Raw genomic sequence first — 25,214 nt, forward strand, 5'->3', positions numbered from 1 at the left:
CAACTTTTGATCTTCAGTGCTGTACAACTTTGTACTTTTTTTCGCTTTCGATCTTTTATATCTGGGCGTCACTGGTGAGTCTTGTGTGGATGAGGCGCGTTTTTGGCGTATTAAATTTTAAACCTGATGCTTTTTGTTATTCATTAATCATGTGTTTCTTTGTCTAATACGTTTTCCTATTTATTTGTATTGTAGTCCTGTAATATTATGTTGTCATTTCTATGTTATATTTAACATTGCCATTAAAGTGCGAGGTTTGTCATGCCACAAAACCAGGTTCAACCCACCATTTTTTCCTTTAAAAATGTCCTGTACCAAGTCAGAAATATGGCCATTGTTATATTATAGTTCGTTTCTGTGTGTGTTACAATTTAACGTTGCGTCTTTTGTTTTCTCTTATTTTTGAGTGTAAATTGACATTGCGATAAGACGTGTCACAGTACTTGTCTATCCCAAATTCATGTATTTGGTTTTGATGTTATATTTGTTATTCTCGTGGGATTTTGTCTGATGCTTGGTCCGTTTCTGTGTGTGTTAGTTACATTGTAGTGTTGTGTCGTTGTTCTCCTTTTATATTTATGCGTTTCCGTCAGTTTTAGTTTGTTACCCTGATTTTGTTTTTTGTCCATGGATTTATGAGTTTGAACAGCGGTATACTACTGTTGCCTTTATTTCTGTATCGACTACTTTCGTAGAAAGTAATAAGTTTTCTTCTTTTACAGACTACAGCATCACCCACCAAGAATTTGTTTGGAAAGTCATTTGACAGCCAGAGTTTGTTCATGGATGATGCAAGCTCTTCAGAAAATCATGACAACTCAGATGAAGAAGCTGATTATTATTTCTCTGACATGGAGAATTGATTATAAAGAGGATTCATTTTTTACCCATACACTTTTATTTCATCATTCAATCATTTTATTTTTTTGCTGGCATTTATATTAGATTTTATTTAGATTTATCAACTGTTATATTTATTTTCCATTCATTTTCTTGCATAGATCCCAGTTGTGTCCGGCATCCCCAGCCTTAGTAAGTTATTCTACAGTAGCATCAACTTTAATAAGTTTTTATCCAAGATGTAATAATTATTGACCATTGATATTTTTATGGTCTTGCATTAGCATTCAAAGATGATTTGAGGCTTCGCTGCCTTAATAATGTTTCTGCAATTTTTTTATTTTTTTTACATCATTTAAATGTTTAGTTTCCTGATTAAGTGTGTTTATAGTGTGTTGCTTATACCAGACTTTTAATATTTGGTATGGTGTTGTAGTCCTTTATTTTAGCTTCAAAGAGTTTGTGTGGTTTGTGTCAGTATCTTTTAAAGTTTTACATTGTTCAAATGTAAAGTTTTCAGATTAAGTGTATGTCTTCTGATAATATTTGTTTTGTTGTTGCATTTGAACTTGTGCATTTTAGTTCCACAAGTAGTATAGCAGGCCCCACACATTTATTGACTTTTGCGTTTTTCATTTCTTTAATCATTAGATTAGTTGTGCTCCACCTAATTTGAAATTAGTACATTACTCTGGCAAGTTGAAAGCATCATAGCCAAGTATACAATTCTATCACACTGGATTCATATCACTTTAATCTTGTCCTCATTTTTATGGTTCATTGATTAAAGCTATGTTTTTACGGTGAGATCCATTTCTCTGATAATTGGAAAAAGAAGGATAGATTCAAGTAAAGATCAGATTTATCAATTCTATTTGTTGTCTATATAGTTCTTGTAATATGTACATGTCCATCTAACCTTGATATCATTTTTGGGGTTCATTTATAATGTTAAGTTGGTGTGGTATCTGTAGTAAACCTTGATGTCAAAAACCGTAATCAGTTATGCAGGCAAGATTTTTCAGCATGTACAATTTTGTTTTAATTTGGTTTCTGTAAAAAGTCTTATAATTTAATTTTAAGAATGATTCATTTTAATATACAGTAAACAGTTGTCTTGTCCATTAATTTTACAATGAATTTATTGTCATTTTTTATTGTTATTCTATAATTGTTACATGTACAGTGTAAAGAATCAACTTTTATATGTATATAGTGTAATTTAAAACTAATGTAAAAATTGTGGACTTTAAAATTGAATAATATCTACTTATATGTATAATGCAATATTGTATGATACAATCATACATGAAAATCTCATTCAAAGACCTTAAACTATATCTCCACTCTAGGAGTGTGGGCTGTTTGCTTTCAGCTTGTTCATCTGTAAGTTTGTTCATCCAAAAATGTTTTAATCACATTTTCTCAGGTCCTACAGTGGCTTTATATTTTGATGGGCAGCTAAAAAGTGATTAGTGTAACATGATAGCACTTATCAGGTCTGTAAAACACTCTATTCCTGTTTGACAATACTTTAAATTTTTTAATTATGTTAAGTTAACTTTAATTTTTTTATCACACTTTTGACATGTACAAGTGAACAAAATTACTTCCTGTTAATCAGCAGCTTGACAGTGATAAGTAAGTACAATAATATTGCCATGGGAGGCCTGTACTATAAAGGAAGAAGAAGATATAAAGTGTTAACACTTTTCTGATCTGCCAGAAACCCACTTTTTGTTTGGTAATTTTTTGGATTGATGTGATTGAATGGAGAAATTAGTCACCATGACACCATCCCTTTTAGTCACATTAGATTTTTTAATTTTTAAATTTTAGGTGAAAATTCAAGTTTTGGATAAAGTATTTTTCATTGAAAAGGAACATATATTTGCATCGTTGTATTTCATTTTATGCGGAGCTCTGTCATGTTTTAGTGAATTTGGAAATTTTTTAATTTTCAGATAATTGGAAACGGGCATGTTATTTTAAGTTCTTGGGAGTTGAGTCTGTAGACATTTGATATTTGGACTCTTTTTTTCAATCATTACACATTTATTCAACTGTTTCAAATTTTGTACTATTAGGCCTTTTATAGCTCTCTATGTGGATTTTGCTGATTATTGCCTATAGTTGCTTACATCTTCATCATTTGGACTCTGGTTGATTGTTGTCTCTTTGCCACTCATACCATAACTCCTTACTATTACATTGTATTGTTAAATAATATTTTCTGATAATAATTAGATTTATCATGTGCTGCTTGCATCTATATTATCTTAACTAATATTGCCAGTGTTATAGCTAACCAATTTCATATGTTTTAAGTACAAATGTACAATGTATTGGAAGAATTAAGTGACCATAAAGTTATTAAAAGATGCTCTGGAAGGAAATTTGAAAGAAAATTCTCAGATGAGTGATTTTACTTCATTGTTAAGGTTTTTTTATTATTATTTTAGAAATCAATTAAATGAAATAGCTTAACAATTTTAGGACACATGTCATCTGGTGAAAGACTGCTTTTTAATAAAGCTTAAAACAATTGCTTTTACATTATTTGATCATATTAATTATACCGTATCATCCAATCATTGTATGAAATAGCTGTAATTATTTGCCACAAAACGACTTGTGTCAGGTGCGGATCCAAAGCTTGAAGCGGGGGGGTTTTGTGAGAAATATTTTTGAACACTAGAGAAGTTTTCTTGTTATACCAAACCATATGTTTTTCAATAAATGGCACACTTTTTGTTTATCCGGCATATGGTTACTCTAAATAAACTTTTGATTAGTTTAATTATTTAATTACAGATCGTATCTACCTGATTTGCAATTGCTGTATCACCCTTTGCATCTATTCCTCTAGCCGCATCTTATCATGTGTGCAGTCTTCACGATGAACTATAAAAACTACAGGCCCGGAGCTCAATTTTTGAAGACTGTGTGTGTTGGTAAAGTTTTGTGATCTTAATAAGGCTGTTTGGTGGTATTTTTTTGTTTGTTTGTGAGATTAACATTCACCATTTGCTTTACCCAATTCTGAACGTGTTTTTTTAACAAACTGTCCAGGGTTGTCGTCAGTAGCGAACAAAACACAAAATTTGCAATAAATTTCGTCCTGTGAAGTTAAATAGACAACGCATGGGAAATAGTGCAGCCACACATATTAGAAGCACCTTTTTAACCCGTACATTTCACGTTTATGAAAAGGAAAAGAACTAGGTGGATTCCAGTTTTCATTTAGAATGCTATACATTTGAGCACTAGGTACAGATGTGGAAATAAAGTTTGCAATATCCTTAGATTCAGCAAGTGTCATTTTCTAAACAAAAATTCTTATATATGATAGGGTGAAAAAGTATTTTTCTTAAAATCAAGCTAACAAAAAACGTTGTTTTAATCATAAAACCAACAAAGTAATAAAATATAAGGATACTTGCCATTGATTATCAAGTTACCCTCAGGCCAATGTAATTATGACATGTGTATATTTAAAGGAGTGTAGCGACAATGTGTCACCCTATTCAGTGCTAGATATTCAATTTATAGTAAAGATAACATTAAAACAAGAAATGGTTAATACAAAAATTATAAGATTTTCAAGCAGGGGGGTTTTGCGAACCCCCCAAAATCGGATAGTGTGTGTGTAGGTTAAATAATATCTTTGGTAAGCTTGCTTGCTAGCTTAATCATGAAATCATTATTAGTTAAGGTGCTACCTTTCCTTGGGCGGCGGCAAAAATTATTGTTAAGTAGAGAAACAATCAAAAGGAAGAACAGTGCATACACATTGTGAAACCAGTTTAGGAATATTTTCTCAATCAAAACTGAAAATATAGTTCAAGCATGTTGGAGATGTGTTTGATTTGTCTATTTCAAAACAATACAATGCCATCTTTACAATAACTTGGTAGGAGGAACATCTTAAAGATTTGAAGCCACCAATTTTATTTTTACGCATGCTGCAGTTATCTCTTATAAAAATACACATCAAAATCAAAGATTATTATACCATTATTAAATACTATAAGGTTATGAAAAGTTTTTTTTAATCCATTAAACAATAATGTAATTTAGAATTACACATGTAAACAATCTGTATGTCGTGTACATTTTATTATTTTGTACAGGTTATTAATTGTACAAAAAATTTGTACAAGTAAGTAATTACTTGTATGATGCCATCATACAAGTTATAACTAGTACAAATACAATTGTACAAGTAATTACTTGTCCAATTTTTATTGAGAAAAAGATGATAACTTGTACAAATCATTTTTCTTTCTAGGGCTATTTGCTGTTCACAAAAAATTTCCTTATAACGAATAATTTATTCCTACATGCAAAAGAATAAACTTGAAACATTTGAGTACTTTTTAAGTAATAAATGTGTTAGCAAATCTGTTAAGTTTAATAGGCATAACTAAAGTGTAAAGATAGAAAACATCGTAGAAAAGAAATTTCATGATGAAATAAATAAATTGAAAAAAATGACAATAAAATCTTGTAATAATACCATTCAGTATTCACACGTGAAGGATACAGATTGACTATAAGGAATGTAAAGGAAGCAAAATTAAGTTCCAAAAACAGCACTTAAAAAAAAATAATTCTTGAGACGTTTTGAATGTAGCAGGAATTAAAAAAAAACTCATTTGCAAAGGAGACGAAATTATTTGTATAGTTGATGAACTTTACCTACTAATTAGAACATCACATTCTGGAGTTGGTCATGGAGGCATGCTCAAAACTTATAAGGAGTTAACAATTTGCCAATATCAGCAGAGAAATGATCAGGATTCTCAATCAGATGTGTGAACATTTTGAAAAAAATTGTTAAGAGCAGCCACGGCTTAAATTTAACCTTAAACATCAGGTGTCCGTTTGAAGAGAAAATCAAACATAAAGTCATGTACACATGAGAACATCTGACATTGGTCTGAATGATATAATACATGTAGAGAAGTGCAATTCCATAAAAAAAACCAAGTAAAATCTTAATCAGAATAATAATAATTAAAACCCAATTATCAAAGAATGATTGAATATTTCCTTCTATTGTAAATGTTATAAATCAAAATCATTGGTAGTAGTCCGTATTCAAGGAGCACTTGTTGTCAAATTCATGTTCACCAATTTGACTTAAATTCTCGTATTTGATTTATAACAATGTAAAACATTTATTGAAGTTATTAAAAGTCTTAAATAAACAATTATCAGGGCATAGGCATAATAATACGTAGCTTTGTTTCGTGTGTATTTTAGTAAAGACGACATCAATTAACTTTCAAAGTCATCTGATGACATATAAGCGATGTTAACATAAACATAGATATAAATGATTAAGCAAACTCGTGCTATAGGATATTTCTAGGTCTGTTTAATTTCATATTATAGATTAAAAATATTTGTTTATATTCGTTTTTACCTATTTCAGAATGATTTGTTTGTGGATCGAATCAGTCAATCAAATGATATACCTTTGTTTCCCTTTCAAAGTCGACATTCTTGTCCTTTAAATAACTTCGCACATACAATTCGCGTGTTATCCATCTCTATCAAATAGGTTAAATTGAAGTTCACATGAATACAGATTCAATGAGGTCGAATTATTCACTTGCAAGTGAATAATTTATCATCATTGATTCTTCGTTTATTTTGACAAAATTGAACCATACTGGCTGCTAAAAGCGAATAATTATTTCACTATTTCACTTTCATTAATGATTTTTACCAAACAATATCATATATTAGACTTTTTATATCTCATAGCTAGTGCCCCTTTAAAGTGGCAATTAATTGCTAAGTCCAATTTGCTCAAGGTGTCATGTTAGCTGAGGTTATTTCCTTAAAAAGCAGAAGGAAGCGTACGCAAGAAACAAATATAACTCAAAGCGTGCATGTTGTACAAGTTATTATCTTTTTCTCAACAAAAATTGTACAGGTAATTACTTGTACAATTACATTTGTACAAGTAATAACTTGTATGATGTCATCGTACAGGTAATTACTATAACAAAGTTTTTGTACAGGTAATTACTTGTACAAAATAGTAACATGTACACGACATATATACAAATGAACAGAAGTAATAGATTAAAATCAAACACAACTTTAACCTGAAACAATATTTTTTTAACTAACTTTTAAAACTGATTTCACAATATTTATATATTGTTCCTACTTTTGATTGATTATGTGCTTAACAATTGATTCCTCCCAAAAGAAGGTGGTACCTTGGCTTATAATGATTTAACAGTTCATCTAGCAAGCAAGCTAGTCAAATATATTACCTTTACCTACACACTCAAGTCATTTTGCTCTAATCGTATAATGTAATTAGTCATAAGTTTGACCCTGACTGACAGATATCTTGGAAGGATAACTAGATACCAATTTCCTTGAAATGTTTTCATTAATCGCTCACCAGTGGATCCAGATTTGTACATTAGGAATATAGATTAAATTTTTTATGGTTAAGGAGGTATATGTTTGACACATAACACTGCTGAGTTAACCTTAATGGTGGGTTGCATATCCCAGACCAAATGAGAACGAAATAAAAGTTCTTGCAATGAATGATTATTATACAAGGTGGTGCTTAAAATGTTACACAACTGTTACTACTAGTAACATTTTTGTCTTCCTTATGAATTATTGTTTACATGAACTTCATTTGAACTTTGGTGGATGGTTGTCTCAATTGAGAAAAAACGCTTAAAATATCTAGACCTTATTGCAACAACTAAAACGAAGTTCACTGTATTTTTGTTTACCTTAGAAAAACCGTATTCCTCAGGTTCTTTTAATGTTTATTGCTTTAGCATCAAGGTTGACTAGAATTTTCTGAATCCAGTCTGATGATTAACTTGAGAAACTTGTCCATGGTACTAAACAATATCCGAGCAGTTTGAAGTGTTTCATATGTTCTGAATTGTGGAAAGAAAGAACCTGCAAGAAAAAATGATAATGAGGGATCACATAGTCATAATCAAATTATATTTACAGAAAAGAGAATAGATAACTTATGCAGGTTGGCCAGCAGTCATGGCTTTAGTTTCGAGTCACTAAGATGAGTGTTTGGCATACAAAATTATAATTCTGGTATCTATGATGAGTATATTAACCATTGGGTCAACACCACCGTTACCATGAATTACTATTAATATGGTCATTATTATAATATTATTACAAAACTTTGTATCTTTGGAATAACTGAGCGTTTCTACCCAAGGAATGGATAACCTTACCTGTGTCTCACAAAACCTTTCAAAATTTTGAGTCCTCAATGCTCTTTAACTTTTTTTTTATTTAGAGCGTCATTGACAAGTCTTTTGTGTACGAAATGTGTGTCTAGGTACACAATTTTAGTCCTTGTATCTATGTTGAGTTTATCCCATTCTCAGAGAATTGATTAAATTCACTACATTGATTGCAGATGGTAAATGACAGTGTTGTTACCAATTTAACTGCTCAGTCTCGAAGAGGAAGTAAAAAAAAAAAACGAGGATCATGTGAGATATACTGTTCCCAGAAAAAATAACCATACCAAATATATGCTTATTTGGAACATCAAACACCTGTTTCGTCTACATTAGATTATATCAGTGTTGCTCAAATCAACACACTTAAATAGCATTGCCCATTGCCTCGGCAGTTCTGTATGACTAGGAATTATAGACTGCTTTAATAAATAGCTACTTCATAGTACTACAGTGGGAGGGTAAAGAATTTCTTGGGTAAGCATTCTTAAAGGCCAAAAATGTCGTCCGAAACATAGAAATATAGCCAAATTCGATCAAATACGCATTGCATTGGGGAAACCTACTTTCCAACCCATTGCCTTAGTAGTTCTGTATGGCTAGGGATAATAAACAGAACCCTAACGTATAGCTATTACTTCAATGTTTCATACGACATTTTCGGCCTTTAGGAATGCCGAGGCAATGGGTTTGAACAAGTGGGTGACCCCAATGTGCATTTTTATCAAATTTGATCATTTTTGTCGAGCTTTCGACTTTAGTCGAAAAAGCGAGACTAAGCGATCCTACATTACGACGTCGTCGGCGGCGTCCACAAATATTCACTCTGTGGTTAAAGTTTTTTAAATTTTAATAACTTTCTTAAACTATACTGAATTTCTACCAAACTTGGACAGAAGCTTGTTTATGACCATAAGAAAGTATCCAGAAGTAAATTTTGTAAAAATAAAATTCCATTTTTTCCGTATTTTACTTATAAATAGACTTAGTTTTTCTGCGAGGAAACATTACATTCACTCTGTGGTTAAAGTTTTTTTTAAATTTTAATAACTTTCATAAACTATCCTTGATTTGTACCAAACTTGGACTGAAGCTTGTTTATGATCATAAGATAGTATCAAGAAGAAAATTTTGTAAAAATAAATTACCACTTTTCCGTATTTTACTTATAAATGGACTTAGTTTTTTTGCCAGAAACAAAACATTTTAACTTTGTGGTTTAAGTTTTTAAAATTTTTATAATGTTCTTAAACTATCCTGGATTTCTACCAAACTTAGACAAATTAAAGCTTGTTTCTGATCATAAGATATTATATAGAAGTAAATTTTGTAAAAATAAATCACTTTTTCCGTATTTTACTTATAAATGGACTTAGTTTTTCTTCCAGTTAACATTACATACAGTCTGCAGTTAAAGTTTATAAAACATTTATTAGATTCATAAACTATCCTGGATTTTTTACCAAACTTGGAAGCTTCTTTCAATCAAAAGACAGTATCGAGAGGGAAATTTTTATTGATGTTTTTCCTCATTTTTGTTGAGTCTGCGATTAACAGCAAAAGTAGGCGAGACACTGGGTTCCGTGGAACCCTTACGAATTTTTCTGTGTTATGAACGAAATTTTCGGCCGTTAATTATATAATAGTTCTTGAAAAACTGGTCATTATCGTGATATATGAACTGCCCACAGGACAGTGGTATTGACTAAGATAGTGATAATGACTGAACCAAAGGCGAGGTCATTATCGCTGTCGCAGTCAATACCACTGTCCTACGGGTAGTCCATGTATCACGATAATGACCAGTTTTTCAAGAACTATTATGTTTATTTCATTGAGAAACCATGTTATGGAAAATTCTCGTAAATTCAAAATGCCTTAAGCGAACTCGAGTTGTTGTACGATTTCTATGACAAAGAGTGAAGACCAGTCGTAGTAATATTGCCATTCATTTTAGTGCAATTTTTCAGTATATGAATATTAATCAAGTTATCTTTAATTTTATATTTAACGAAAACATATAATAAACAATTCAACAACTTTATAATATAATATTAAAATCAAGGAACATGTTTCATAAAAGGTAAATCTCTCTAAACAGAGAAACCACGCCCCACGGTCATTAACAGAGAAATCACGCCCTAGCGGTCATTATCAGACGGAAACCACGCCCCAACGGTCAATATCAGACGGAAACCACGCCCCACAGGTCATATCATGTAAAAGTTCGTTAACAACCAGTTTTCTGGTCCGTTTTTTCTGTTAATGACCGATGGAATTTATTACTGAAGAATAATGAATGCCATGTGACCCCGATTTATCCAATAAGAGAGTCTTATTCTCAACCGATATGAAATAACTTACGTTGTAGTACTACTCAGTATCTATTCATTAGGGCAGCGTCTATAATCCCTAGTCATACAAAACAGCCGAGGCAATGGGTTTGACAGTAGATGACCCAGTTTCAAATAGAAGTTTTATTGTCGGGTAAATCATGAAATTTTTTTTTTTTTACACTATATAAAAACTATATATTTTCAGTCGTTATTATGAGTTTTGAATCGCAAATGTGGGTTAAACATGCGTTCATACAAGGATTTGTGTAGTTAGACTATACAAATCCTTGGTTAATACAATTCACATCCTGTAGATAACACTTTTTTTTATTTTATTTTTTTTATTGTAACTACTAATTACAAAACCGTAAATATGAGTTAGAAATCTGCAAAGTAAATTAAGCTTTGGTCTAATTTTAACCAATTTTTAGAGAGGCATATTATTATTTACACAGTATGCAATTGTCCTAAATATGAGAATTTATCGGGTCAATAAAATTCATATCGGGTGAGGCGAAGCCAAGCCAAACCCGATATGAATTTTATTGACCCGATAAATTTCGTATTAAGACAATTGAACACTGCGTAACAAATTTATCCTGATTTTGTTATATTACATATTATTATATTGAAATTAAATTTTAGAACAACACCAACAAATATATTTTAGATATTTAATCTAAAACTATGAAAAATAAAAAAAATATTATGATTAAAGCAACTCATTTTTTTTTATTAGGTCAATGGTATAAGGGAGATAATTTCAATTGGCGTAATAAATAAGGGAGATAATTCCAATTGACGTGATAAAAAATTGTACTGAAATTTATTAGGACAATATCAGCCAATCAAATTAAAGTAAAGTAAAGTAATCTTTATTTAAAGTCGGGCTGCATATATACATAATAACAAAGAACATGAGCTCTTAAGAGCTCTTTGACCGACTGATATTAATAAACAAAACATACATGTAATAACATCAGATACACATACAACACAAACATACAGACATCACATATATATATATATTAATACATAGATAGCACATGCAGAATAAAAGCTAAGCAAGATATATTAAAACAAATGTCTAATATCAGCACATATATAGTAGCACATGCAAACTTAAACACTTTAAGCACAAACAAAAGACTGCATGCAGCTATAGCAAAGGTAATGCATAAGCAAAAGAAATAAATGGCTAAATAAAAAATAAAAATAACTGCAAAAAGATAAAACATAAAAAAAAACCCAAACAAACAGCAGCTTCGAGATCAAGTTATGGGGCAGCAAGTAAGTACATTATTTACAAGAACTGCATGTACATTTTTCTGAAAAACACCAGGTGGAGATAAAATTTTTGAAATTGCGAGAAATTACTCTAAATCAGAATAAATCCCTTTCCTTGATTTCATGTAGTTTTGAACAACAGTGTAGACTGAACATCAGAATTGAAGCAGAGTAAGGGGTCTAGCATTTCTTCGCATTCTTTGTCATTAAATTGGGATCACTCAGATAAGAATCGTCGTGAACTTGCATGTTGACCTCCTTTTGGATCACTTTAGATTGCAAGTCATGAACATTTCAATCGTAAGATTTTTCTTTGTGAAAAGAGTCGCTGGTTCACCACTATCGGTACACGAGAAGCAGAGACTGAAGCATGATCCTTGGCAAAAGAAAGTGCGTATTTGATACAAATTAGTTTTCATTGAATGCAATGAGCACCTATGTCAGGTCAGCCTAAGTAACGTTTTTACCGCTAGTAGTGCTATATTGCAATGTATATGTTTGCATTTTGATTTCTCATGATGAGGGCCTCAGGGAAGATTAGTTATATAGCTAACTGTGTAACCCTCTTAAAATAAAGTATTGTTGTTATAAAGTATTGTTGTTGTTGTTGTTGTTGTTGTTGTTATTGCATGGCATTGTCACCCGCGTGATTATGATCAAATAAGAATCTTCGCTTTGTTCAGAAAAAATATCGGCAGACTAGTGTAGAGGGGGAGGACAGGGGGTACCCTTCTCCCATCTCCCACCCCTCTTCTCCTTTCTCCTACCCCCGTTCCCCTTTCTCCCATTAGAATAAAACATCTCCTTTTGAGATAAATTAAAAAAAATTCTCCTTTCTCCAACTTTTTCTCCTTTCTCCCAGCCTTCCTCTCCTTTCTCATACCCCTTTCTCCTTTCTCCCCCCTTTCTCCTTTCCCCTTTCTCTCTGTCTCCCTTACCCCTGTCCTCCCCCTCAGTGTATATATGTTATACAGTGACGGATCCAGAACTTTTCCTAAGGGGGGGGGGGGGCCTCTGACTGACCTAAGGTGGGGGGGGGGGCCGCTCCAGTCATGCTTCAGTGATTTCCTATATAATCAACCAAATTTTTCTCACGAAAGGGGGTGCCCGGGCCCGCAGACCCCCTTGGATCCGCCTATGTTATAGTTATTGACCAAGCAAGTCTGTATATAGGATTTAATCTGCACGGCTCGTGTGACTCTAACCTATAACTCTTGTGGGTATATAGTCAATTTCTGCTTTTATTTTGACAACTTTTTTCATAAATGACATGTCTTTATACATACAGGTGTAATAGGTCCTCATAATATTAAGATGCAATCTGGTGTGTCGTCTATTTGCGGTCATTTAAAAATCATTGTTACATATCATGCTTTGTAGTACTAAACAAAGAATTTGAAATATAGAAATATTAAAGTACAAGCACATCCGGAAACCCTTGAAATTGGTCGCTCCCTGCTGATAATACTGTAATTAAGATATAATAAAGTCGTATACACATTTGTTCCAAACCTCATCCATTCGTCATCTGAAAACGAACATATATAATGTACACTTGGCCCTCAGGTGAGGTTTTCAAATTCTGACACATGTCCTGTCTTCCTGTTCCATACATGTATGAGTGAAATGTCGTGTGAATAATTTTTCGAATTCTGTTGGGAATTTTAGACATTTCTTAAAAATATTTCAATTCTATAGATTGAGAGGAAAAGTACTTTTCTAGTTACAAACAGCTAGTATTATCTATATCTGTATGTTGTACTATTATTTACATTAAAGGTAAGACCTTGATTTATTATAAGTATGATACAAACTAAGTAATAAATGTGTTTAGCTCTTTATTTATAATAACATATACAAATTAGGCTCTGCAAAAGGATTGCTTTCATACAAAGCTAGGATTTGGAAAAGTCACGAAATATCATTCTAATATTCATCCGTCTACCTGCGATTTGTTTCCTTTAACAATACACAACAATGCATTTATCTCTAGATTTTTTTTCCCGAAATAAAGTTTTTAACGGATATTCGTAGCAAAGGCGATGCACGTGAAAAATAAAACAATCCGTACACTTGAATTGTCCCTAATCTACCCCCCCCCCCCCCAAAAAAAAAATTAAAAAAAATCCAAAAGACCTTGAAAGAAAAGCAACATATATGTTCCTTGAGGCTGGTGATTCTGTTATTATGCAGTCTATGTTTTAACTAGTTTATCTGTACGGCTTTATAAAATAATAATAATCATTTTACTTCTATTTGGCTGGAATGTTTATAGTTGTTTGTCGGTTCACATGACCCGTCAAACGCGAGCTCATTATACTTATCTGTAACGGTCTTAATAATATAATAGTAGCCGGTCTTGGCGGTTGAACAAACCTTTCTTTATTAGAAAATGATATGCGAACGTTCTTCATCACATACTTTACACGAATTATACTGTTGTTCGAATTATACTGTAACGACGTGCACCAGGTACACTTCCAAGGATATGACATCATGCACCAAATTATAACTGTCATTCCTCTTATACGTTGTTAGAATTAAAGACACTTTAGATTCATAAGTACAACCTGAGACTACTATATAGTAGTCTCTGGTACAACAAGGATTTATATGGTATGACCGGAGACATATCTATCAATTGTGGACTTGGTTTTCACGTTTGAATGGTTTTACACTAGTAACTTTGGGGCCCTTTATAGCTTGCGGTTCGGTGTGAGCCAAGGCTCCGTGTTGAAGGCCGTACCTAGACCTAAAATGGTTTACTTTTATAAATTGTTACTTGGATGGAGAGTTGTCTCATTGGAACTCATACCACATCTGCCTACATCTAATTATGGCGAGAGCAATGCGTTTTATATGGACTCCCGTGTCCAGATGATATTGACCGAGGACGAAGCCCGAGTGTCATTATCTAACAAGTCCATATATAATGTATTGAACTTGATGAGTAACATCTTAATTTATATATTACATATCTTAATAAAGTATTAAAATATGTCTTTATTAAGAATTGCTGTATAAACCATGGAGTATATAAACACAAATCGGGGACAAGATGTCAACAACAATCTCATATAATTATGTTTAAATTATCTTGTAGAGTATTTTCTCCATTGTATCAGAGACATATAATATGTCTCTGATTGTATCTTAAATTTAAAAAAAAATGTTGACGTTTCTTACTTTATATATAATTACAAAATTTTGGATAACTGACATTAAGGAGTCATTAAGGTCACAGTGGCGGATCCAGAAGGGGTTCTGCCCCTGGAGTTTGGAACCCATCCCCCTTTTTGGAAGATCAATGTATGTGAATAGGGACGTATAGTTGGAACACCCTTTATCCTGGGTTGGGACCCCCTTTTCAACTGGCTGAATCCGCCCCTGAAGGATTTGTTTTTTAGTTGACGAAGATCGATGAATGTTTAGAAAAAAAATCTTCCAATTTCCGACGGGTTATATCATATCAGGTCCAGACAAGTTCCATAAATAATCAGCTTCATCAACTTCCGGTACCAATGTTCAAATTTTTGTTGTTGTTTGTTTGTAAATGAAACGAAAAAATGCAAAACAAATAGTACATTTAAAACTTGGGATTAATAGATGTCAGACCCAGTTAAATCGGATACGGTAAGATTTGTCTCAATAAGTGTCTTGATTCAGTTTTAAATAGCTGTCAATTATAAAATTTATTCAGTTTCAGGATAATTTTGGCTCGATGGCGATGAGGACCTTCGATATTTATCCACAGGGGCTTGTTACAATTGCCGGGTTTACTATCCATTTGCCGGGTTTACTATCCATACGAACCCCTAAAAAAATAGTATTTTTTAGGGGTTCGTATGGATAGTAAACCCGGCATTTGTAACAAGCCCCTGTGATTTATCCACGACAATCCTTTTTCATTATTAATCGACCATTTTGAGAATGTTCTTTGTAATGTCTGATGTTAGGTATAACAAATAAAATGGAAAAAACATAAAAGTACAGACAATCTGTGAAGTCGGGAAAGATTACGTTACGACCATTTATAAAACTTGAAAAAAAAAGGGGGGGGGGGGGTATGATTTTTCTTAAAAAAAAGTTCTGTTCCTCAATTTGATGAAAAAATTGTTCTGAATGCTCTTTCCCCCAATACCTTAAAGTAATATGAGGCAGGCATTACCTGTAAATGGGGACGAAGTCTGTATGAATTATTGTTTTGTAACTTAAATATTTGTTTAAAAAAAAAAGAAACGGAAATACCGTAACGTTTCCGATTTTGGTTCTGTTGTTAGGGATTTAGTTGTGACGTTATTTAAATTATGACGTCATATGCAATGTAAACAAAGAAACGCTATCATCAGGTAACGTTTTTTTCATATCAAGGAATTATTAAAAATGAAATTGGTATTGCGCGTTCCTTCCTATTTTATACTAGGCTGATAAATATATATTTTACTCAAAGTTTCATACAAACGAGACCGGAAAAAGGAAGTACATTGTACATTTCTGCGCAGGTCCGGGATTTCAAAACACGACAAAAAAAAATTTGAACGATTTTGAGTTCATTAGTACAATGAAAAATTCGGGAAATTTTCCCGTATTTTTTTTTTTTTAATTGAATTTTCTACTGTTATTGGGGACTCCGTCCCCATATTAAATTTTGAAAAAAATAATTTGTTTGATAACGTCGAAAATTTCCCCCCAAAAATTCTGATTCTGACAGAAAAATACATTTGTACCATACCCCCTTGAAGTAGTCCTAGCAAGTACTTGATATCTCTAAGTTAAATTGTGTAATGTGCATTTCAGGATGATCAGTGAGATAAAAAAACAAACTTTTATGGGCCTTTACATGTATTTATCACTAGCAATGCAGCAGACTCACCTTTTGTTGTGTTGACGTCTATCTATTTTTCATTGTCATGATTTTGGGGTTAATTGTTTTTCAGTAAGGCTAGGTTATATTAAATTTCATCACCTCAACTTAATTGTTAATCATCAGCCAATGCATTCGATCTGTTAACAGTCTTCACCACAAGTGGCAGCCCAGGCTGGTAAAATTGCTCTCGGCCTGTATAAATCAGATCTACAGGCCAACAGAATCTAACTAAAAATTTTCCTAAATTGAGCTGCGGGCCTGTAGATTTAGCAGTTCAGTGTGAAGACTGTGTTAATCATCACATGAAATGTATGTTGTCTATAATATAATGAATTAGTAGTTAGTCATGTATGTCAAAACTTGCACAGAGGACTTACATCATAAACACCAGAAACTCGTTTCATATGATGGTAAATTGTGAACTTTGATTTGACTTCAGAGGAGTTAAATAACCATAGATACATTTTGTAGGAAGATGTGGTGTGAGTGCCAATGAGACAACTCTCCATCCAAATAACAATTTAAAAAAAGTAAACCATTAAAGGTCAATATACGGCCATCAACACAGAGCCTTGGTTCACACCCAACAACAAGCTATACATTTGTAAAGGGCCCCAAAATTACTAGTGTAAAACCATTCAAACGGGAAAACCAACGGTCTAATCTATATGAAATTTAAAAAAACAAGAAACGAGAAACACGTATAAATTACATAAACAAACGACAACTACAGTACATCAGATTCCTGACTTAGGACAGGTGCAAACATTTGTTTATTTCACATGTGAAATTATCAGATTTTTTTTCACTGGGAGATAGATCTATGTAATGTATGTTATTCATTGCAACCAATGTAATGAAACTTAGTATTCAGAAAACTAACAACTTATTCGTGTTATTTATCATGTTTATGTGAATTGTTATAGGTTCCATAAATAGTCATGATAATGAGAGTTGGAATTATTATTAACTTTTTATTTTTATTTTAGTATAATAATTAACCAGCCTTCTGCAGGTTTATTATTATCATTTAAATTACTGTGGATTCATTATTATTTGTTGGATACCAATTTTGGTGGATTTCCTGGCTGGGTACAGGTGAACACCGAAATTAAATGTACAATGAATCACACATTTTCTATAGGCTTGTGTGCAGACTTTGGCAAAACCATGAAAATAGATATCCTTAAACATGAAAGTTTTCCTTTATCCACGTTAATTATTATTGGTACCAATGAAAATAGATAATTCCACAGTACATGTAGATATCAATATTTAATTCTCATAAGTTGTTAAACCTATGTCTTTCTTTTATGGGTGGATGTTACATTTTGTAACTCTAGAAAAGTCCATGTTTTATTTTTGAAGTCTACTGGTAATAAATGTATCAAAATGGCTTCAAATTAAAATAAATAAATACAGTATTGTTTCATGATGCTCGGTAAGCCAATCAAATAATTGTTTTTTTGTGTCATGTGCAATGTGATACAGAATTTTTTTCTTTAATTATGCAAGAAATAGATAACAGACTACATACATGTACATGACATACCTGATATGAAAAAATGTTTGTAGGTTGGAGAAGATTTGAATAGATATATTGATATTTAGGTGACAATTGAACTTAAACTTAAAAAAAAAAGTTTTTTAAAATTTATTTGTATTGTCAACGTATATTTGTTCCGACTAACAGAAGTTCCACTGTCTGGAAACTTTGTTATAAACAAAGTCATAATACCTATTCCTGTTGGAACAAATATTCTATACTATTTATTCGTTAGGATCATTTACTGTATTATTTATTCCTGTGGAAATAATATTCCAGAATAATTTTTCCTTTTGGAACTTATGAAGGAACTTATATTCTGTGACACATGTGTAAAGGGAGCATTCATTATATTTATTCCAATGTTGTTTTTTTTAAAATACTTGAGTGTCGTGACAAATGACTCTTGTAAGACTTACCATGCTTACCACTCCTCTATCATGTTTATATAATTACATTCTCTTTTTTAACTTCACATTTAAACCACAAGATTTAGGCAGATGTAGGCTCATGTTAGTTCAAATATAAGTAAAGGATTAATTTGTCTAATTTGACATATGGTGAACTGATGCTGTGTTGATAGTTCTGGATTAAATGATACATATCTTTTTAATCTGCTATAGTGAATACAAATTAATTTAAGGCAGGAAGTAGAAATGGACAAACGTATCTGAAAATCATTAAAATATACTAGTATTATATATAAGTAGTGGATTTGCATTGATATAATAAAGTGAGTACTTTTCGTTTAGAATCATTTACCATGTTTACATTTGAACACAGTGAGGTCTGTCGCTGGTTGAACTGTTTGCACATCTTTCATTGAAAGGGATAGAGTTTCTTATATCATGTATATAAAATAAGACATGGAATAAGTTTCTGAAGTGTTTCAGTTGACTATTGTATATATTGTAAAGTGAAAGTTGCTATATTTTAGTAATATAACTGCTTAAAACAAGGAATTGTTTGAATCTGAAATCATTTTGAATTCTGGAAATTTGATAAGAAATGTATGATAAAAACTAACCCAACTTTGGAAGGTTTGCCATGGGTAAGTTCATGTTACTTTCATTGATACTTTAGTATGAATTACCTACCCCCCTTTGCCCTACCCTTCTCTGACAGAACTTTATATATACATGTATAGATTTGTTTGAGTTGTTTTGAATAACTTAAAATTGACAAACTTTCAAATATTTGTCAAAGGATTGTATTATTTTTCATTCTCCATTATTAAATATTTACATTTATGTTTTGTCAAATGTTGTTTTGATATGACGAAAAAATCGCAACAATTTTCCACACAATTTGATAATTTTGCTGATAATGTAAACACAAGCCATGCTAAAATAAATTGATTATATATTCAATTTATTGTGTGAGATATATACTGAAAACCTTAAAAGCACACTGGTTATATATATAAGTATTTACAATGCATTAATATTTTGATTTAATGATTTAACCCAAACAGAATTTTTTCTAGAGATTATTTTCATATAATTTAAATCTTAAAAAAATGATTGTTGTAAATTTTCCAGATTGTTGGTAGCATATTAGGGGAATGTTGTGCAAATAAATTTTGTTATACCAGTTGTAATGTTATTTCATATTACAGTATTAAAGGGTACCTAAATGAAAAAAAAAACACTGAAGCTCAAAATCAGTTTAACTGAGACATTATTTATACCTAATACATGTCATAAACTAATGTCAAAATAACTTTAAGACACATTTCAAAAACTCTATGCATAAATGTTCTGACTATCAACAATTGAATTTTGTCCAATTTCATTGAAGATTTTCAAAAGAGTATCATAAATTGAGTTCATGAACAAGCCCCTAATATTAAGTCCATGTTTTCAGGTGCAAATTTATGTGAGAAAAAGTAACAAAACAAGTCTTTCAAATCTTCATGATCAGATGACCGTAAAAAAAAGGTTTAGTTTTTTGTCGAGCCTGCAACTTTTGTTGCAGAAAACTCGACATAGGGATAGTGATCCGGCGGCGGTGTTAGCTCACTTCTTAAAAGCTATATATTTTAGAAGGTGGAAGACCTGGATGCTTCATATTTCGTATATAGATGCCTCATGTTACGAAGTTTCCGTCAGTCACATGTCCATTGTCCTTGACCTCATTTTCATTGTTCAGTGAATACTTGAAAAAAAAGTTCAGATTTTTTGTAATGTTAAATTCTCTCTTACTGTAAGTAATAGGATAACTATATTTAGTATGTGCATACCTTGCAAGCAGGGTTTCCCCTGGGTCAATTATTTTTTTCGCCACCTCTTTCGCCAAAACAATATATTTTTCGCCACTTTATTATTTTTTTCGCCAAGTAACATAATTATATTTTTCGTTTAAAATTTACCTTTTTTTCTACCCCCCCCCTTCCCTTAAATAAGATGATTTTGCCCCATTGTGTCTATGATTATTCTCTCAAACTTAGTTTAGAGTCTTACATTTTAATGAATAAAAACTAAACATTTACTTTAAAAGAACATAATTTTTTTTAACTTAGTAAAAGGGAAAATATTCATTGTATTTTAAACAACTTTTCTAAATGAGGGGGCCACTATACTTTTAATAATAAAGAAGATATAAGTCCTGGAATATAACACAATTAATGGACATATTTTTATCATATAATACCAGTATAGTTCGTAGTAGGGAAAGTTTTTTTTAAAGAAAAATACTGATGTGCCCTTTTGTACTAAGAAGTGGTTTTTACAACAAAACAAAAGCCTGTATGATCCTGTATCACATGAAATTGATCCCTCATTTCATGTGTAGTCATTACATTGAAGGGTTACTCTCATTTGAGGGGTTGTTCTTAACCTTTTGGATAGATTTCTTCATAACGACAGTTTTCTTTTCTTGACCATCGTAAATGAAAAAGTTGAGACGTAAAACTATGCTTGAAACACGTACGTGTGTCACTAAAACGACTTTAAAGCAGTCTCCCTAATCAATAACCTTTATTAAAGTCAACGGATAATTTAAGTTTTAAATCAGAGATTTTTCTTGCTTTTGAACATTTTTCGTCACAACAGCTTTCTTTTCTTAACTATCTTTAACAGGAGAGGAAACGTCAAAAGTTTGCTTCAAACACGTGCGTCGCTAAGTGGTAAATAAATTATGTATGTGACATTTAGGGGAAGCTATTTAACCATTTCATTTTGTCAAACAATTCAATCAACACCTTTATTAATTAGTCCTTTGTTGTCGATAGGTATATAATGCAATCAGCTGATTATTGATTTTCTGTACAAATCTTAATGAGGTCAAGGTGAATTCCGAGTATTTTCGGATTGGGTAAAGTCCGAGAAACTCGAAAAAAAGTAAATAAACAAGATGGAGGAAAATAAATCGTTATATATATTTCTTTCGCCAAATTCTTTCGCCAATGACGAATTTTAATCGCCACAATTATTTTTTTTTCGCAAATTGCGAAAATGGCGACCGCCAGCGGAAACCCTGCTTGCAAGGTCCTCATGCCCGTCAGACAGTTTTCACTTGACCTCGACCTCATTTCCTGGATCAGTGAACAAGGTTAAGTTTTGGTGGTCAAGTCCATATCTCAGATACTATAAGCAATAGGTCTAGTATATTCGCTGTATGGAAGGACTGTAAGGTGTACATGTCCAACTGGCAGGTGTCATCTGACCTTGACCTCATTTTCATGGTTCAGTGGTTATAGTTAAGTTTTTGTGTTTTGGTCTGTTTTTCTTATACTTTATGCAATAGGTTTACTATATTTTTTGTATGGAATGATTGTAAGGTGTACATGTCTAGCGAGCAGATGTCATCTGACCTTGGCCTCATTTTCATGGTTCAGTGGTTATAGTTAAGTTTTTGTGTTTTGGTCTGTTTTTCTCATATTTTATGCAATAGGTTTACTATATTTGTTGTATGGAATGATTGTAAAGTGTACATGTCTAGTGGGCAGATGTCATCTGACCTTGACCTTATTTTCATGGTTCAGTGGTCAAAGTTCAGTTTTTGAGTTTTGGTCTTTTTATCTAATACTATATGTCATAGGTCAACTATATTTGGTGTAGGGAAATATTTTATGATCTATATGTCAGTCGTGCAGGTTTTATTTGACCATGACCTGGTTTTCATGGTTCATTGCTCAGTGTTAAGTTTTTGTGTTTTGGTCTGTTTTCGTAAACTATAAGCAATAGGTCAACTATATTTGTTGTATGGAAGCATTGTTAGCTGTACATGTCTGCCTGGCATATGGTTCAACTGACCTTGACCTCATTTCCATGGTTCATGTTAAGTTTATGTGACAGTCGTAATAAAGCTTTATATTTAGGAATATCAACATAATATCAATGATTAGTAAAGAAGGCGAGACATTCCAGTGTGTGCACTCTTGTGTTTCAGAATAAATTGAATTATTGGGGTTCTTTGATATAGTATAATACGTAATAAATCAAATCGTGTATTTTTATTTTTTAAGTGTGGGCCCTGTTTTCAAAAGTTAATTTGATTTATGAGGTTCTTTGATATGCTTAATCTAACAATATGTATTTAGATTTTAGAAATTGAACCATAATTAGTAAATGTTAATTTTCAAAATTTCAAGTTCTTAGACCACATTCATTTTATGTCAGAAACTTATGCTGTGTCAAATATTTAATCACAATCCAAATTCAGAGCTATCAATCAGCTTGAATGTTGTGTCCATACTTAGTCTCAACTGTTCAGTGTTCTACATCTGTGGTCATATCAAGCTGTACCCTGCAGAGAATTTTATTCTTTATGAGTTTGACATTTAAATCTCAATTAGGTCAAAGAATAGAGATTTGATGGAAGTTGACCATAAACCCTATTCCAGACTAGGAATCATAGCAGCATAGAGAGGTTAAAAAACTATATTTTCTTTTAGAATAAAGTTTTTTGTAACATCCAGCTGCTGACAGCTGTTTGTTTACTTTATGTCTTGATTTTGTTTAGATAAACATCAGGAAGAAATAGGTATGATCACAAGTTTATAACTTTATACATTATGTATATAAGATGATTGAAATGTTCAAAATCATACTGGTGATTGAAATATTAATGTTTTTACAGCATAATACCTAGGTAAAAGTTTATTGAGTATAGTTTGATCACTTTTTCACAGAATAATAATCCAGGATGGAACCCCCCCTTTTTTTTGGAAGATCAATGCATTTAAATGGGGACATGTAGCTGGAACCCCCCCCCCCTTTGTACCGGGTTAGGAACCACCCTTTTTAAAATGGCTGGATCCGCCCCTGCATCTGAAGTGGTACACTCTATATACAGTTATGGATTTACGTCGTCAATGTGTAGGATCAGCACATAACAGCTTTCTATAATCTAAAACTGACCATTTGAGATAACATTTAAAAAAAGGGATATGGTATTTCAAAGTTTATTGACATATGATGGAGATGGTGAAAATGTTAGAAAAAGATGTGACCATTTAATCATAATAGACTGTATTGATAGAATTATATTTTCATCAATCTTCTAACACTGCTAGCTGTCAATGTTAAATTAAAGTGCTTTTTACAAGAAATGGATTAATTTAACCATGCCTGGAATTAATTAATTGATAACAAGCTTTTTCTTATAATTGAAAACAGTTTGTTATTGTACGTTTACTTATGTTTTGTTATGTAGAACAGGATTGTTTTTTTTAAGAGTGTATTTTAAACACTTTGCACTCTTCATTGGATGATTGAATATACCGGTATTCTATTTTTTACTGATTACATTATTTATTTGAAGACTGCAGTCTTTTAGAGAACCAGTTCTATATGTAAATTTTTTGTTTATTTGTATTTTAAAGATTTGACGATTTAGTCATACCATTCACATCAATGACTCAAAATTATTGGATAATGGAAAAGTAGATTTTCCTTGTACAATAACCTACCGCTGCAGCTACATGGATATTTTCTCTTTCAGGTGATGACTATAGACTTTTGTAATGGCTGTACAGAGTTCATTGGACCACCTCCCATACCACCACCAGAGTTCTTGCCCCAGGATGAATGTCATGACATCATATCCACCTGCCAATTCTTGTCTAGTCAAAAATCTGTATGGTCCAATTTTTCAGGTAAGCAATTGTTTTTTCTTTGTAACCATCTTCAGATGAATTTTATTGCCCTACATGTATGTTTTTTCGGTCTGTGTATTCATTCGTTCGTCCTTCAGTTCGAATGAAGTTATATGAAATCAGCCTGAAAGTAAAGACAAGTCTTAGTCTTTTCATTTTTTATTTTTCACAAAGGACTTCGTGAAATATAAAAACTAATACATGTATACAAAAAAATCTATACTAATGGCTGCATCCCATGAGAGATTTTCATATAAGTCATAGTTTTCTGTAACATTCTGTTCTATTTTAATGTGTAATTGAAAAGCAACTGTAGAGATGAAACAATCATGATGAATTTCAAGGCCACCAATTTTTAATTTGGCCTGTTTACTTATAAATATGGTATGTAAGAGAGATGAATGTATTAAAAACATTTCATCATTTTAACCATTTCTCCCAGCAATTTATAAATGGAAATAAAAAAAAAGTCTTCATTTTGATATTACATGTGGTTTATTACATGAAAATTGTTTGATACCCTTCATTAAATTCTTTAAAAAAATTAAGTATCATATGATTTTTGAGATTTTAGTTATTGAAATATAGACATAATAACATATGTATTGCAGTCTCTACACTTTTAAGTTGTATTGAGTAGATCCTGGTTTATTTTAAAAATACATGACACTTGCTATTGTATTTCAGACGATTGTCTCCATACAGTCACAGTTAGCACTGCCGCAATTACTACCTCTGGTAAGTAGGCCTCTCCTTCAAAATAAGTTATTGGGTACACACAGATCGATTGTAAATATTAAACACCTTTGATTTCATTATCAATCATTCTATATCAGTTGAAACAGGAAAATGTACTTTTACATAGGAATAAATGGACTTAATCATAGTCTGAGTGGGAGGGGTTATTTGAATAAGATTATAACTGGAATCAATTTCCTATGTTACACTGTAGTTTCTTTGTAATGAATGTTTT

The 25,214-nt window shown here is 31.9% G+C and overlaps 2 protein-coding genes and 1 long non-coding RNA gene across 23 annotated transcripts in view; 2 read left to right on the forward strand and 1 right to left on the reverse strand.

Moving 5' to 3' along the window:
- LOC139514499 (mis18-binding protein 1-like) overlaps positions 1 to 3,385 on the forward strand; it is a 26,247-nt gene extending 22,862 nt beyond the window's left edge. For all 6 annotated transcript variants that reach the window (XM_071303826.1, XM_071303829.1, XM_071303825.1 and 3 more), the window contains one exon: positions 723 to 3,385. In XM_071303826.1, coding sequence (XP_071159927.1) covers positions 723 to 863 — 141 coding nt within the window. In that variant the 3' untranslated portion in view covers positions 864 to 3,385. The remainder of the gene's footprint in view (positions 1 to 722) is intronic.
- Positions 2,821 to 8,334, reverse strand: LOC139514500 (uncharacterized). The gene is made up of 2 exons (XR_011662627.1): positions 8,094 to 8,334; positions 2,821 to 7,794 (listed from the first exon to the last, which is right to left on the reverse strand). It is a non-coding gene; the product is annotated as an uncharacterized lncRNA (long non-coding RNA).
- A 4,859-nt stretch (positions 8,335 to 13,193) lies between these two features.
- Positions 13,194 to 25,214, forward strand: part of LOC139514501 (uncharacterized) — a 46,127-nt gene continuing 34,106 nt past the window's right edge. For 10 of the 16 annotated variants that reach the window (XM_071303840.1, XM_071303844.1, XM_071303831.1 and 7 more), the window contains exons 1-3: positions 15,215 to 15,361; positions 24,088 to 24,241; positions 24,929 to 24,979. In XM_071303840.1, coding sequence (XP_071159941.1) covers positions 15,335 to 15,361; positions 24,088 to 24,241; positions 24,929 to 24,979 — 232 coding nt within the window. In that variant the 5' untranslated portion in view covers positions 15,215 to 15,334. Of the gene's footprint in view, positions 13,508 to 15,214; positions 15,362 to 18,752; positions 18,875 to 24,087; positions 24,242 to 24,928; positions 24,980 to 25,214 lie in introns of those variants that run through there. The other 6 variants (XM_071303842.1, XM_071303834.1, XM_071303843.1 and 3 more) reach the window with 5 other exon arrangements.

The sequence above is a fragment of the Mytilus edulis genome, chromosome 3 (genome assembly GCF_963676685.1).
Source record: "Mytilus edulis chromosome 3, xbMytEdul2.2, whole genome shotgun sequence".
In the NCBI taxonomy this organism is placed as follows: domain Eukaryota; kingdom Metazoa; phylum Mollusca; class Bivalvia; order Mytilida; family Mytilidae; genus Mytilus; species Mytilus edulis.